Source organism: Mobula hypostoma, chromosome 7 (genome assembly GCF_963921235.1).
Source record: "Mobula hypostoma chromosome 7, sMobHyp1.1, whole genome shotgun sequence".
Lineage (NCBI taxonomy): Eukaryota > Metazoa > Chordata > Chondrichthyes > Myliobatiformes > Myliobatidae > Mobula > Mobula hypostoma.
The window spans coordinates 62,258,302-62,275,658 of record NC_086103.1 but is presented as its reverse complement, the minus strand read 5'-3'; the positions used below and the strand labels follow the sequence as shown (position 1 = coordinate 62,275,658).

The 17,357-nt window shown below is 39.3% G+C and overlaps 1 protein-coding gene across 3 annotated transcripts in view; it reads left to right on the top strand.

The window, feature by feature from the left end:
- Positions 1-17,357, top strand: part of sh3tc2 (SH3 domain and tetratricopeptide repeats 2) — a 121,399-nt gene that overhangs the window by 88,248 nt on the left and 15,794 nt on the right. For all 3 annotated transcript variants that reach the window (XM_063053518.1, XM_063053517.1, XM_063053519.1), the window contains 7 exons: positions 3,672-3,864; positions 4,696-4,769; positions 8,157-8,352; positions 11,193-11,326; positions 13,084-14,757; positions 15,907-16,087; positions 16,977-17,127. In XM_063053518.1, coding sequence (XP_062909588.1) covers positions 3,672-3,864; positions 4,696-4,769; positions 8,157-8,352; positions 11,193-11,326; positions 13,084-14,757; positions 15,907-16,087; positions 16,977-17,127 — 2,603 coding nt within the window. The remainder of the gene's footprint in view (positions 1-3,671; positions 3,865-4,695; positions 4,770-8,156; positions 8,353-11,192; positions 11,327-13,083; positions 14,758-15,906; positions 16,088-16,976; positions 17,128-17,357) is intronic.

Here is a 17,357-nt window from a genome sequence, read left to right as displayed (position 1 = left end):
ACTAGTTGCAGTCTTCTCGCCTCAATTTTAGTGGTGCGAATCAGTAGGTCGTTATAGAGCTCGACGTTCGTCATGTGCTGTTGCCAACTCACGTCAAGAGCCATCCAGAGCATTCATGTATAGCAACCATCTAGAGACTTTCGCTTAGCCTTGGTGAGTGTCCACGTCTCACATCCGTACGTGAGAATGGACTCTATGACTGCTATGAAGATCCTCTTTTTAAGCCTTCTGGTCAGGTTTAACTTCTAGTTCTCCTTCATGTCGTTCATAGCCCTCAATGCCAGAGCCTGCCGTATCTTTATGTCCTTCTCTGAACTGATCATTCTTGACCCAAGGTACTTGTAGTCAAAGACTTTCTTAATGGTATCATTCTTTACGGTCTTGAGGGTACCTTTGTAGCAGTTAAACGCCATATACTCTGTCTTTTTAGCATTTTGGTGAAGTCCAACTTTATTGCACTCAATTTCCACTTTTGTTAGACGCTGCTGTGCTTCCTCCATCTGGTCAGAGAGCAGGACTATGTCATCTGCAAAATCAAGATCTGTGAGCATAACTGGTCTAACCCCTCTGGTTCTTTCTGGTTTTATGGTAAAACCAAGCTTGTCATGATCTTTGGTAGCTTGACCTAGAGCGTAATCAAGGATGATTATAAAGATGTAGGGTGCCAGATTGTCTCCATGCAGCACTCCAGCTAGGAGCTCGAACACTGCTGTTTTTCCATCTGGTGATACAACTTTCACCATGGTTTTGGTATAGCTGGACTCTATTGCTCTCAGTAGATGGTCTGGCACTCTGTTAGCTTTCAGGATCTTCAGCATTTTACCTCGGTGAATGGAGTCAAAAGCTTTGTGAAAACTGATGAAAGTAAGCACGGCTGGTAGGATGTTCTTCTTGACTTCCTTGATGATCCTACGGAGAACAAGTATTTGCATTACTGTTGTGCGCTTCTGCCGAAAACCATTCTGATTGATTCTTAGCTTAGGGTCAATGGTGATGCGAATCCTGTTCAAGACCATCCGATTGTATAGCTTTGCTAAGATACAGGTCAAGCTGATACTGCGGTAGTTATCTGTCTTTGTGAGGGATCCAGACTTGGGGACTGGGATAATGTTTGAGAGTGACCACTGTTCTGGTTTGTACACAGTACACAGTGGAGGTGAGAAATCGCTTCGGCCCACTGGAAAGGGGGGAGGAAGAGACTGCCACCGACCGCTATCAATGGCTCATAGACGCACACACAGATGCAACAAAGAGTTTGCCTACTGTGAAGCGAATCAAGAAGAGCCGGATCTCGAAACATCCTGACGTTGTCGCAGCAAGAGGTGTGGTCAATGCTTGTCATGCCGAGCTTAGAAGCAGCGAAACAAAAGAGCTAAGAGACAAGTTCAAGACAGCAAAGAAGAATCTCTTTGCCACCTATGACTGACTGAAGGAAGAGGAACTAGCTGAGAGGATTAGAGAGGTAGAAGCTGCTAATGAAGACAAGCAACATGGAGAAGCACGGCGCCTAGTCAATGAGATCAGCAGACAGAAGAAGTCCCCATCAGGTCAAATAAGTGGTAAAACAGCAGAGGATTAGTTAGATAGATTGATCTTAAAGTAGGTTAAAAGATTGACACAACATTATGGGCCAAAGAGCCTGTGCTGTGCTGTAATGTTCTATGTTCTAAACCATAATGTGAGACTGGCTGCTTCCTTGTATTTTATCAGATAGATTTAGCCTGACTTTATCTTATTAGTACATTCTGTTCCTTGTTGATGGACTTTGCGTTTTGCAAATGCCAGAAAGTACAGTCCAATCCTAACAAATAATACTTTGTGCAAAGCAAAACAATGGCACTGCCTCACCTCCTACAGATACATTGCCTATTCAATACATTAAGAATTGTTGTTGAATTAAATGCTCAGAGTCAAATTGGAAATAACTAATTATTGCTGGCAGTAGGCCAGCCCAAGTGTTAATTGCCAAACCATCCTTCTCTTGATAAAAAAACGCATACCTTTCTGTTCAGTTGAAGAAGTTCTGACACTTGAAAGAAGTTACATGCTGAAGTTGAGTATCACAATTGATATATAGCCCTCCCAAAACCAGCTGTTACCTTAATCAATTGTCGAATAGTAAGAAAACAGATATAGATCAAATTCATTGCCATCCTACAATGTATAGGTAAATCCTAAGTAGTGCTTGCAAGCGAAACCCATGGCTAATTTCAGCCAGCTCTCTAACATTGTACCCCAGTTGGAATATTTTTCCTTGATTGTATTACATGTTTAGAGTATATAGTAACTGTTAAATGTTCTGCTTTGTATTTAAAATCTGATTCTACTAATGCTGGTGGAACTAAACTTCAGGTGCAGAATACAGTGTGGTGCTACTGCTATACCACAGAAGTGCCTAAGAGACTGGATGCACTATCAACTCTGTCTGATCAAGGATGGACGCAGAAAAGAATATGAATTTAAATAATTAGCAGTTAGGTTGCACTATGCAAAAGATGGAACTTATTAGTGATTTCAGGACTAGCTACCTTTTGGAGTTTAGGGTTTTGTTTCTTCTGATAATATTACTTTGCTTTACTTTGATTTAAATAATTTTTCCTGTCACAAACAATATATAACAAAAAGTGAAATGTAAAAGACTGCAAGGAGATATCGGATGGCAGAATATGCAGACAAATGGCAGATAAAATTCATACTTAGAAGTGTGAAATTATGCATGTTTGCAGAAAACCAAGACAAGGCAATACATGTTAAATGTCATAATTCTAAATGGTGTGCAGGAATGTGTGCCTTTTTTTTAAAGTAACATTATCAGTTGAGAGAATGACTCAAAAAACATTTGGGATTCTGGGCTTCATTACTACAGACACAAAGTACAAAAACAGTGAAATTGCAATGAACTTTTAATAAAACTCAGGTTAAATCACAAATGGAATATTGCATCCAGTTTCTGGTGGGATAAGCATGTCCAGGAGATCGCAAAAAGAAAGATGCAAACATGAGGAAATCTGCAGATACTGGAAATTCAAGCAACACACACAAAAAAACTGAAAGAGTTAGTCCTGACGAAGGGTCTCGGCCCAAAACGTCGACTGTACCTCTTCCTATAGATGTTGCCGGTCTGCTGCGTTCACCAGCATTTTTTGTGAGTGTTGCAAAAAGAAATATACTAATGTTTCCAGGAAATAAGGATTTCAGCTACAGAGTTAGACTAATGAAGCTGAGTTTGTTCCCTTGAAGCTAAATTCTGAGGAGAAATGATACAGGTATACAACATTATGAGTGGTTTAAGCAGAGCAGGTTTAAGTGGAGCAAGCAAAGAGAAACAGCTCCCCTCAGTGGATTGTTCAATGATGTGACTGAAAGTGATGGGCAAAAGACACAAAAGTAATGTAATGGGAAATTGTTCATACATTATATGTGAATGAGAATCGAATCTTTCTGCCTGTGGGATAGGTGAATTAATTGGGGCTTTCAAAAAGAAATTGCTAAGTAAATGAGAGAGAATAATCTGTCACGCTGTGGAGAAAGAGCTAGGGTTAGGATTGAATAGACTGACTTGCAAGGGAGTGGCATATACTCAGTATGTTGATTGGCAGCCTCCTTTACCACAACAATTCTATGACTTTGTTAAAAGACATTCCAATACTATTATCTATTTCTGCATCAAGGTCACTTTTTCACCAGAGCCTTATCCAACATTCCAAAGAAGGAAGAGCAAGCCCTGCACGTTTGCAAGGAGGATCTCATCATGGTTAAAGATATCGGGGATGACTCAAAGTGGGAAGCAACTGCACTCTCAACCAATGAAAAGGGCCTCGTTCCGGTTTCTGCTCCACAGGCTCTTCTCTACCCATTTTACCAGTATGACAAAATTATTCTCACTCTTATTACACTTTCATGGAAAGCTAATTCTTTTATGTTATGAAATTGATCTACAGAAGTTAGTACTTTGGCAAGATTAAACATAAAGACCCAAAGACTACTAATCTATGGATCCCTTCTCCTTTAATTTACGATTATTCTCCTTAAGTGGAGAAAGTCCCATGTAAATCATACTCAACGTCATCATTTACATCAATATTAAAATATAATTGTGTTACACTAAGACACCGAAGAAAGGCTTTCAGTTTGTTTGGTTGGAGGTGGCATCCAATACAGCAGTCCTATTCCTTATTTCCCTGTATCTCTGCAACTTAATTTCTTGCTCTACAGTCACATGAACTCCCCTTTTATTCTTTTCCTACATATCTACACAATAGAGAAATTTACAGTAGCTTATTAACCTGCCAATACATCTTTGGGATATGGGAGGAAATCCCACACAGTCATATGGAGAATATGCAAGCTCCATACAGACAACACACACGGATGAAACCTATATTCCTGGGGCTTTGGAATCCCTGAACTTACTGAGTTGAAAAATATATTATTACTTAAATATTTATTGCATCATATTTTCCTTTTCAACAAATATAATAGTTGTGCTAAGTTTTGATTACAATTATAATGTATTTGGCAAAACTATAAAATCAGCTTCAAAGTTAAGACCAAACTATATATTTTTTTGCAAGGCTCAGAACAATTATTTCTTGGAAAAGCTTCTGCTGTTTTATTGTTGTATTTATTTATACCATGGATATTGCACATCCATGAGTTGCCCATTAATTATAGTGCAATTGAATTTGATCCCAGGTGGTTCCTGAAGACAAGAGCAGAAAACTTTGGTGGCTATGAGGAATGTAAACACCACTTCCCTCATTCAATTGGTAAGCAATTTTTTATTAACCTTGTGATAGTTTTTCCATTTGTTAATTTTTCCCAATGGGTAAGTTTGGGGAGAATTTGAGGGGAAAGTTTATTTTGCAGATACTTGATATTTGGAGCTCTGCCAGAGAAGGTGCAGAAGTCGGATAACATCACTATCTTTAGGAGATATTTAGACAAGCTTTAGAGTAGGCAGGATATGGAACAATTTAGTTCTAATGAAGCTAAATGAGATCAGTATAGATTGACAACAATTCAGCAAGGATACAATAAGCTGAAGGATTCTTTTCTGTTCCAATGAATAACTTTGTGTTCATTAAATTATCTTTCTCTACTTTGATATATGGGGAGGGGGAGAGGGATAAGGCAGTGGATTTTATTTAATATCAAAAGAAACTTTATTCAAAATTTAAAAAAAATTTGAATAATATGAATGCTTTTTCATTCTTTCATTCATAGACAACGTGTTAAATAGTATTCTATTATATTTCTTAAAACCAAGGCATGAAACTAGCTGTAAAGGTTTGGTTTTTATTTGCTGGTATCTTGCCTTAACATTGCTGTCCATAATGTTAAATTTCAGGTGGCAAGCTGGGTGAGGGTATTTCAATTCTGATGATGTCACTGACATGCTATGGCTTTGAGCAGGCCAAGGCTAATTAGTTCTCTGCCATGTGTGACAGCTGGATCCCAGAAACCTGTTTCATTACAAAATTTGAAATTTCCTTGCAGGCCAGGTGAATCAGGTACACTCTTTAAGGCCTCCCTTGCTAACTTATGGCCTTCCTTGTAGAAGTGCATGCCTGTCGTTAATAATGATCCGATCTATTCAAACTTACTTTGAGTAGGGCCTCTCAATAGGGATAGGCAGACAGACATGCCATTCCCATCAGTCACATCTTTAACTATATCCAAGTTAAGCAAGTTAAATGGAAAATTTCCTGGTCATTTTACCACCTGAGCCCACTATTTATACTTCTGTCTGTGATTATACTTTAATGGCAGTTTTGGAGGAGGAACTGGACACTGGAACCTAAGTAAGATGCCACATAGGGTTAAACGCAAGAGATTTTGCAGAAGCTGCAAATCCACAGCAGCACATACAAAATGCTGGAAGAACTCAGCAGATTAGACAGCATCTATGGAGAGGAATCAACTGTCAATGTTTCAGGCTGATACATTTCATCATGCCTTCTCCTATTTCCTTTCCAGTCCTGATGAAGGGTCTTGGCCTAAAATGTCCACTGTTTATTCCTCTCCATCGAATCTGCCTGACTTGAGTTCCTCCTACATTTTTTATATGCTGCCACATAGGGCTTTTTAATGTGCCAGCATGTGCCAGATGTTGTAGTGTGTGAAGGAAGAGAAGTGGGTGCAGTTACTATTACAAGGGAGATGGTACTCAAACAGCTCAAAGACCCAGAAGTACGTAAGTCATCCGGACCAGATGAAGTTCACCCTAGGGTTCTGAAAGAGGTAGCGTTAGAGATTGGGGCGTCATTAGGAATGATCTTTCAAAAATCATTGGACTCTGTCATGGTGCCAGAGGACTGAAAAATTGCAAATGTCACTCCGCTCTTTAAGAAAGGAGGAAGGCTGCAGAAAGGAAATTATAGACCAGTTAGTCTGACCTCAGTGGTTGGGAAGATGTTAGAGTCAATTGTTAAGGACGAGGTGATGGAGTACATGGTGACACAGGACAAGATAGGACAAAGTCAGCATGGCTTCCTTAACGGAAAAGCCTGCCTGATGAACTGTTGGAATTTTTGAGGAGATTACAAGTAGGATAGATAAAGGGGATATAGTGGATGTTGTATATTTGGACTTTCAGAAGGCCTTTGACAAGGTGCCACACATGAGGCTGCTTACCAAGTTAAGAGCCCATGACATTACTGGAAAGTTACTAACATAGTTAGAGCATTGGCTGATTGGAAGAAGGCAGCAAGTGGGAATAAAAGGATCCTTGTCTGGTTGGCTGCTAGTGACTAGTGGTGTTTCGCAGGGGTTGGTGTTGGGACCACTTCTTTTTATGCTGTATATAAATGATTTAGATGATGAAATAGATGGCTTTGTTGTCAAGTTTGCAGATGATACAAAGATTGGTGGAGGAGCAAGTAATGTTGAGAAAACAGGTGGGATGCAGAAGGACCTAGACAGATTAGGAGAATGGGAAAGAAAGTGGCAAATGAAATATAATGCTGGAAAATGCATGGTCATGCACTTTGGTAGTAGAAATAAATGTGCAGACTATTTTCTAAACAGGGAAAAAATCCAAAGATTCGAGATGCAGAGGGACTTGGGAGTCCTTGTGAAGAACACCGTAAAAGTTAACTTGCAGGATGAGTCAGTGAGGACTCACAAATGCCATGCTAGCATTTATTTCAAGAGGTCTGAAGACAAGAGCAGGGATGTGGGGCTGAGGCTTTATAAGGTACTCAGTATTGTGTACAGTACCCTCAGTATTGTGTACAGTTTTGTGCTCCTCATCTTAGAAGAGGTGTGCTGGCATTGGAGGAGGTCCAGAGGAGGCTCACAAGGATGATTCCAGGAATGAAAGAGCAATCATACGAAGAACATTTGATGGCTCTGGGTCTGTACTTGCTGGAATTTAGAAGGATGGGGGGGTGGGGGAGATCTCATTGAAACCTTTCGAATGTTGAAAGGCCTAGACAGAGTAGATGTGGAAAGGATGCTTCCCATGGTGGGAGAGTCTGGGACAAGAGGGCACAGCCTCAGGATAGAGAGGCGTCCATTCAAAACAGAGATGCAGTGAAATTTCTTTATCCAGACGGTGGGGAATGTGTGGAATTTGTTGCCACGTGCAGCTGTGTAAGCCATGTCACTGGATGTATTTAAGGCAGAGATTGACAGGTTCTTGATTGAACGTGGCATCAAAGGTTATGGGGAAAAGGCTGGGAAATAGGGTTGAGGAGGAGAAAAAAAGGATCAACCATGATTGATTGGTGGAGCAGACTCGATGGGCCAAGTGGCCTAATTCTGCTCCTATGTCTTATGGTCTTTTAGGATGTCAATATTTCAATATGTTGTTCTTCATGTTCTGATGCTTTCCAAGGTTTTGCCTGGATCTGCAATTGAAGATACAGGGCAAGTGCTGGAAAAATCACATGTGATTTCATCCACTATTCAGTTACTTAGAAGAATAATTATCAAAACTGTGCGTGCAACTTTCTTTTCTTTAGTATAGTATAGACAAGAATTTGCTGAAATACAAGGGCAATCTTTTTGCATGGCTTAAACAGTACAATCACAAAGGAGTGCATGTTCACTGTGTCAGTATTCATGTAACGCAGAAAGACAATTCAAGTGAATTGGAGAACTTCCATCATTTGTCATACAGCTACTACTTACAAGTAACCTTTGCCTTTTAGGTACTGGCACCTGCATTGCAACTATGGATTACAAAGCAGTTGAGGTGGATGAACTGTGTTTCAGTGAAGGAGAAAAGATTCAGATAATTGGCTTCCTTCTTTCGAACCTGAAGTGGTTTTTGGGGAAGTCTTTATCTACTGGAGATACTGGGTTTGTACCAGTAAAGTACACGCGGCCTGACCAATTCAAACCACTGTGAGTAAAATGCTTCTGATTCAGATGAGTGTGAGTGTCAATCTGGTTGAAGGGTCTCAGCCCAAAATATTGACTGTTTATTATTTCCATAGTTGCTGCCTGACCTGCTGAGTTCTGCCAGCAACGTATGTGTGTTCCTCTGGTCTTTTTTGCATTTGCAGGATCTTTTGTGTTTGTGAATGTGAGATATGTCAGACATTAATACATATTCCAGAATGTTTGGAGGGCTTTTTAATATTATGGTTAGAAGTCAATTTCTATTTGTTAAAATTTCCATGAAGATTTTGTGAGGGTAAAACTATGAGGAAGACACATACAGTATATAAATGGAAATAATTATTTATTTTAAACAGTATATATTAATTCAATGTATCTGAACACCAGACAGAAATTCAGTAGCAACATGCTTGCGATTTTCCAATGCACAAAGAGTATTGGAAAAGGTGAATTTTTCCCCCTTTTGGCTTTCTGTCCTGGAAAATGCACAGCTCCCTACTTCAGATATCAAACAAAACAGATATAGTTTTTTAATTCTCCTCATAGCTGTTGAGTAACTCACTGACAACCATGTACATTCAGTTGCCCCAAGTGCAGATTTGGCAGCTCCCTTGTTAATGGATCAAATTCAGACTCCAATGCTGTACTGTAGCAATGAGGTGGTCATTTCAACACATCTGCTTCCTGAAGCACTCTCCTTTAATATAAGCTTTCAACCTAAATCTTCACAGACAAATTCTTAAAACCATTACAAACAATTCTAACACTAATGAGCTAGATAGTCTGATTCAATGCTTGTCAGTCTTACATGCATTAGCCTGACATGTTGGTTTCCTCTCGTGAGCTCCTCACATTCTTCCTTCCATGGTACTGTGAGCTCCACCAGGATGATTTTCTTGTCTTTGGTGGACCACAGTACGATGTCTGGTCGAAGTGTGTTTGCGCCGTCTCTGGGAACTGCAGCTTCCTGCCCACATCGACCCTAATTTCCCAGGATTTGGTAGTTTACAGCAGATTGGATTTAAGCCTCTTTGCTATAACCAGTGTGGGACTCTCTTTGATGAAAATTACTGCCCTGTTTGCCTCTCTGCCAGCTGGTTTCTTGTTACACCTCTCCTGCTCCAGCGTCTCAGCAAGGGACAACAGGAACATGTCATGGCGCCACCTATACCAGCCTTGTGTTAATGCTGTTTTGCATTCTGACAGTATGTGTGCCAGTGAACCCCGCTGACCATGAAGTGCTGTAGTTAGGGTCCTTTCTCAGCCCCGATGCATGCAGCTGTAATGGTGTAGGGAGAGTGTCATACACTGACTGCAGGAGGAAAGAAATGAAGAAGGGCTCCAGTCTCCAAAGCTCTTCCCCAATGACCTTGTATTTGGGAAGATCCTATTTTGTCCAGGCGCCAACTCCACTGCCTTCGTTACCTTCCTTTTGTCCTCACAGTTCCACACCTCTGCCTGGACCATGTCATGCCTATCCTTTGAACGTGCATCGTTGGAAGTGTGCTGAGCCAAGCCCTTGCTATCTCAGGCATGGGTTGCCAATGAGGTCTCTCAATTGCAGGGAGCTTACTGCCTGGTCTTTGGCCGAGTTGGCCGCCCACTTTTGAGCGATCTTGTTGTGCCTCCTGCTTAGTTTATTAGCTTGTTCATTGGAGCCCCTGAGCATTAACACAACTCTATACTTGCCACCTTGAACTCTTCCACTACCAATGACAGCGGGAGCTGTAGCTGGCCTGATCTTGTGTTGTGGCCCACTGAAGAAAAACTTGGGTAGATCCCCAGCCACCTCTGCAGGTGCTTGTTGACTTTCCTCTCAATGCCTTCCACAGTGGGCATGGGGAACTCGTACACCATGAAAAGCCAGATCAGGTCTCTACGTCGTTAAATGAAAGTAAAACTGCAAATGCTGAAAACTGAAATAAAAATTAAAAATGCTAGAAACAGTCAGTAGACCAAACAACATCTGTGGAAAGTAAAACTGTTTAAAGAATGTTTGCAATTTTCTACCCTAGAGATAAGTGGATAGTCAGTTGCTGAGTATATTCGAGGCTGACACTAATGGATCTGCTGGAATCAGGGAAATCTTGGGATCACTGTAAGAAAGTGTAATTGGCAGAGAAGGATTGAGGGGATGTCCTTGACTTTCTAGCTAGTAGAGTTGAACTCCTGATCTCCTGAGTAGTATCACCAGGCTTGGAGCCAGTAATTTTCACCAACACCATTTTAACCTCACTAACCCTAAATGGTGTTTGGTGCAAATTACTGGCTCCAAGCTGGCACAATATCAACTAGCTATCATGTATGCATGGTAAGAGGATGGATGTGTTCCAGTGGAATGGCAGTGTGATCATACCTGCAGGTAAATGGCATTGATGTCATACCTGCACAATTAATCTTTGATTTACTGGAGTGCTCTTAATGTGATTGAGTGAAAGGTCCCAGTCAAAATGCTGGCAGGGGATAAACTTAGTAAACTAATCATTTCAATTTTAACTCTATCATTCAGTTCCCCCAAGGGTAAATTAAATTATCTGTTTGAATTGCGGAGTAATTGCATGTAAGATATTTTAGTGCACTGCTAAGTATCATGGCAAGATAATGAAGATTTTTATCTTTAGCAACTCCGATGCAGCATTCCATTTGCCATAATTACATTTTTCAAGTTCAGAGATGTGTCATGATTTTACAACAGGAAATAGTCAGATTATAAGTAACAGGTTTTTCCTCCTTTTCAGATTAATGGAAAGTGCTGAAGGTGCTTGGTGCTAAAGCTCAATGTTTTGCAGAAATGTATTCTGATGGCCTACCAGTGTTGCTAATATCTAACTTCTGATTCACAGAGAAACCCACCTTTTATTCTTAAGTGAAGAAGAAAAATCTTCTTTCAACATGTTCAGAAAACCTGATGAACGACATTGCATCAATCTTTTGGACAAGCTGTCCCAAACTGATATCAACACTGTTTATCGTTTAGGTGTGTTTTCTTCCAACCTTATATTTTTGCGCTTAATATTCAGTCGTTAATTCCATCAATCGCTTTCTCTCTGTTCCAAATGTGCGATTTATTTTGTGTCTGGGCACTTTTGGTTTTTAATCTCGTGTGCTGCACAGGGGATTAAAAGGCAATATGTTTTAAGTATGGAACATCTTAAAGAGCAGATATCAGAAATGACCTGAAGATTTGAACCTTCAGGAGTGAGCTAAATGGTGTTCCTGACCGCAGTCACATTGATTAGTGTGCTTGGGCTTTTTGTGTGGAAGGTTATCCCCACAAAACTGGAGTGTTCGAGAGTAATTCTTGGGATTTGACGTCCTGGTTAACTGGGTAAAATGAAAGCAGGAAGCAAATGAGGAGGATTCAGTTCCTGTTTCAGGCTTTCCTATTCAATGTGTGTTTCTTTAGTGTTAAGAATCAATCCAGTAATTGTAAACAGGCTGCATGATGATTGGGTTCATAGCCATAACTCTCCTCCAAGTCAAAATATTGTGTTCAAAGTTGGATTCCAAAGTATTATATGTAAAATCAAAGTTGTCAGTAGACTACAGTACAGAAGATACCATCAGCAGGCTAGCGAGGTTCAGTGTAAACAGAAAATGAATAAAAAGTCAGACTATAATCTTACATCAGAACCAGTAGAAATTAGAAAATGTCTCCTTACACTGAATCTGGCTAGCCTGCTGATGGCATCTCCTGTACTATATTGTACTTAACCTATCAATGTATGTGATCTACTATGTGCGTTTAGCTCTTAGGATCACTACAGAATTGAAGAAATGTTATGCACAAACAAGAATGCAAATCTATTATTTCTAATATACCCCATGATTTGAGATTACTGCTCAGTGCGGAGTTAGCTGGCAGTGTTTGTACTGTAAGGATGAACCCCCAGATGGATTCCAAAAGGACAGCACAGACTTTCACAGATTTCTCCACTCTCTGACTGCCAGGCCTGTGCCACATTAAAACAGTCCCATTTAGGAACAGGGAGAAAGGGGGAGGAGCCTAATTTATTGGATTGATAAAATGCATTTATTATTTTTATATACCCCATTGTGTTTTTGAATGCCAAAGACCAACACAAGCATTCAGGTTCAGTATATTTTGACAGCTGGTGAAGCCTTACCAGTGGTCAAAACCATCCTGAGTCTGGCTGGCTTCAATGCAGGAAAAGACCCTAATGCTAGATCGTAACACAGTGCTGACATTGGCCTCCTCGTGAGACTGCTGCAATAGATGTAGCACAGTGAGCTGCAGGTCTTGAGCAACAGGAGATTTGCCACAAGGTCAAATGCTGAGCCTGGTGAGTACAAGAATTTGTAAATTCCCTGATTTAATCAGGTTATATGTTGTTGCCTGTGTAATTTAATGGTAATCACTTTATTAATTTAAACAGTATATGTGAATAATTTCCAGATTTAGAATGTTAACATGGATGAAACTGAAGGGGTTCTTGCAGACTGACCTTTCTTCAATCAACAGGCATGTTACAATTATTAAAATTTGACTAACAAATTAAGCTAACTTAAAAATTGTTGGGAATTTTCTGCCATCGGCAGAAATGTATCTCATTTCTCTAGTGAATATCACAAGTTAAGATTTATTTTCACTGTGACTATGAGCTGTGTGTATTTAGTACAACCACCAAGAGCCCTTTCTTTTCTTGCATGCTTTGATTAAATTGTGAATATTTCTGAATTACTAATTCTTCACTGGTTTTCACATTTTCTCAGGGGAATTACTTCCTTCCACGTTTGAACAGCACCACCTATCTAACCCAGTGGGACTTCTTCATGACAATATTCCAGATAAGAGCCCTTCTTTCCATAAGGAATTAGAACAAGTCGTTCCAGAAACGGATCAACCCAAGCATCCAAGATTTTATATAGACCTTAATCTTGAAGATATGAATGATCCTGAAGTGTTTGATCCAATGCTGAAATTTCTAAACCAAGAGGAATACATTCCACATTTCAAGCATTTCTATGACTTGAACTTCTCCTTCATAGGCTCCATCTTGTATGGAGTAACGGAAGAGAAGGAAGTTTTACAGTGTTTAGAAAAGGCACGGGAGATGGCCAAAATGTACAACAAACATTGGGCATACTGCAGAATCTGTTTCTTGTTGGGAAGACTTTGTGCTAAACGACTCAGATTCTCACAGGCCAGAGTTTATTTTGAAGAAGCAATGACTCTGGTTCAAGGGACCTTTTCCGACTTGTATCTGTTGACTGCTTTATATGTGAACTTGGCACCTGTGTACTTGAAGCTAAAAATGAAAGAAAAATCTCACACTCTTGTGGAAAAGGCTGCAACTCTTCTCCTGTGCATTCCATCTCATGTTTACTGTTCAGAGAATGAGTTGGAGATACTTTATATTATCCTTAAAAAAGCAATGATTGCCAATGATTATTACCTGGAGGCACGTACCTGTTTTCTAACAGCACAGCTTTTTCTGGAAAGCAGAAAGACTGAAGAGGCATTACCATTTGCTGAACATTTGCAGTTCCTTTCAAACAGTTTCAGTTCACAAAGTTACATTGTCCCAATAGATGTGCATTTGATTTTAAGTTGCATATACAACAAAAAATGCTTGTCACAGCTTGCACTAGCAGCTTTAAGATTTGCTCAGCCTGGCTCAAGTTCCACACTGTTTGGTTCTTTGCAGAAAGCTGATTTTGCTATTGAAACAATTGTAAACTCTGGTACTCAAGGAATTTGTACTGGAGAAATCCCTCCACAGGCTGCACTTTATCTTCAAGAAGCTCTGGATGTTGCATCTAGCAGTAGCAATGTAAACAGCCTGAAGGATTTGAACTTTGCATTGGCAAATTTATACCAACAACATAAGTTATATAAAAAGGCAATTAATTACATGATAAAATCTGCAGAAGTAGCAAGCTGCATCAGTGATGGAGGAACTTTCAAAGCTCGTCTTTCCCTTGCTTGGCTATATATTCTAAATAATCAGCCAACTGTGGCATCAGAAATATTGAATTCCCTTTTAGAATCATCACTTAAGACACATGACCCTATACAACAGGGAGTTGTTTATAACATGCTGGCACTTTCTCTAAGAAAGCACACCAGGCTAAAAGAAGCTGTGGAATACTGCCGTAGTGCAATAATAACTGCTGAAGAAAGTGGCATAAAATGTAACCAAGCCATTGCTCATGCTAACTTTGGATCTCTAATTCTGTGTTGTAAATTTCTTGCATTGCCCGGATGCTACCTCAGGAAATCTTTAAATCTGTATTTTCAAACGCAAGACTGCTGCTTGGAAGTGGGTTATGTGCAAGTTCTCTTGAGCCTCGGACAATACTACATAGAGAGAGGCGTGAGAAATGAAGGGAGACTGCATTGTGAGCTAGCACTTCTTACTGCCATGAAAACCAATAATGTTCATTGTAAGTTTATCTTTTTTGGACTTTGCGCTATGTTTTGGACTTGTGTATCTGGAATTTGCTTTTATAATAGTGAGAATTGAGACTACTTTAAAGAAGATTTATGGTAGGCAGTAATCTGTTTCAAGCTGCTACTTTCACATGCTTTGAGTGAAAATTAAAGTAGAAGGTGGTTAAGTAAGACAAAGAATATTCTATTGTACTTTCAGGTATGAATAGCTATGAGAATCAGACAGGAATGTGGGCTTGAGAAACAAGATCATCCACAATCGTGTATGAATGATTGAAAAAAAAACAGAAAATCAGAATTAGGCTTATTATCACTGACATGTTGTCAGATTTGTTGTTTTGTGGCAGGACTTAAAAATTACTACAATAAATTGTTAGTGTATAAGAACTGGTGTTCATGGATTCACGGCCAATAAGTCTTATTCAATCTCTATTTCTTAACATTTTGGTCTTTCTCAAACATATGAGGATTGGCCTGGACAACACAAAACATAAGGAGACACTATCACCCAGGACTGAGCAACATAGATCTATATTAATAGCAAACCATTTACAGGCTCTGGACGACTCAAGGCATGTTGCAGTCAGATACATATTCTGTAATGCAAAAGTGAAAGAACAACAAATAAGTGACGAAAGAAAAAAAAGAGTAGTTTAAGGTTACCTTGGACAGCTAGGTGTTGGAAAATAGATAGACTTGAAGCAGAGGACTAATGAAGGAAAACAAACTATAATGGATAACAATCAGAATACCAGAAACCGAGGGGAAAATATTGATTATTGAAAAAAGTACAGGAAGCCGTTTTCCAGCGTATCCTAGAAATAACGAGGTTAGACTATACCTAAATCTGTTTATATACCATTTGTGGTAATAGAGAACTTTGATTGTTTTGATGCAAGCGATGTTTATTGAACTACAAAGGTACTTTGAAACACAACTCTTTAATGGTTTAATAAAGGACTCTTGATGATGCAGAAGAGGGAGCGTTGCTGAGTTATATAAAGCTTCAAGCTTATACAAGTTATTTTCCTTTATCTCTACCATGTTGTTCTAACTTTCTTCAACTATTTCCTTAGAGTAATACCTATCATTAGTGTTTAAGCTACCTTCCTTGTTCTCACATGAATGCATTTTTTATTTAGACCAAATCCAGGCTATTGAACAACTCTGCAGCTTCTATGAAAAGGTTTTACATGATAAATTGCAATGTATTACATATTATGAGCACTGGTTGCTGCTTGCTCGTAAATTAAAAGACAAGGAACAGGAGATGAAAACACTGACCATTCTAAGTCATCTTTACTTTTTGTTTAACACAGAAAGGTAAGTCAAATGACTTGGAAGTCAATTACATTAATATCAAATAGACCAAGAACTCACGTGATCACAATTTACCAATCCAAAGGCAGTCTCCATTGTTATGATGCTTGTTATCTTTTCATTGTATATGATCATATTTAACTTGTTGGAAATAAATAGTAAAATAGTTTTAATAACAAAAAGAAAATGTTGATAAAACTTGTCATCTGTGAAGAAACAGAACTAACTTTTCAGTTGATAAGCTTGTATTTTTAAAGATTGTATTAATTTGGAATTAATTTAGACTATTTCATTATCTGTAATTAAGAAAATTAAGATTTGTTGGCAGATAAAGTTTATTGAAGTCCTGTCTTCTGCTTAATACAGCACAGGCCAGTGATTACCTTTGTTGCTTGTTTGTAATTCTCTGGGAGTCCACAGTTGCAACACCATCTGCTGCAGTTTTGACAGCTTACTGGCTTGGAAATCTGCCTGCTGAGTCTGTGCCAGGTTGTACCTGCCACAAGTACAACAGTCCCACTGAAATGAATTACAGTATTTGACTGCAAGAGAAACCTTACCTTAAACGGAGTGTAAGATATCTGTTTGGACCTTCTTAAAAAAAACCCAGCAGGTTCTAAGAGATCCTAAATGATAGTGATCATGAAAGAGGTTAATAAACATGAAATAACTGGCAGCTTTTACACTGCCTGAGCATAAAGTTAAATTCTCACTTAGTCATTCTGAAAGAGCAACTGCTGCTAAGACTGAGTATGCCTCACCTTGGACAATGCAGGAAGGAACAGCATGATCCAAGGCAACAGAAGATCTGCCTTTCTTATATCTGGCTTCTCTTGCATCTTGCATTCAGTAATAGTTGAAATATTGCAAGTAAAATAATTTCAAATGTTAGCTCCTACAGATCATCTCTAAGCTACACCAAACAGAGCCTGAAGAATTTTATTGATCTTGGAATGCAAAGCAAGGAAGCAGAAGCCTGGCTGATGGCTGGTAAAACCTATTACATGATGGAACAAGATGAACTTGTTGAACTATACTTACAGGTAATAATTGCTTGCAGTTAACAATGTTAGTACACAGATTAATTCGTCCACACTAAAATCAAAATATGTAGCACGCTCCTCCAGGCAAGACCCACACACATTGTGATGTCCCAGCTTTGCTGAAATCTGACAGTGACGTTGCCACCTGAGTCTCCATTGTAGGTAAACTCTTCAAGGATTTGCTGTGTAGTTTGGTATGCTGCCAGTGAGTTGAATGTGTTTAGTTATTT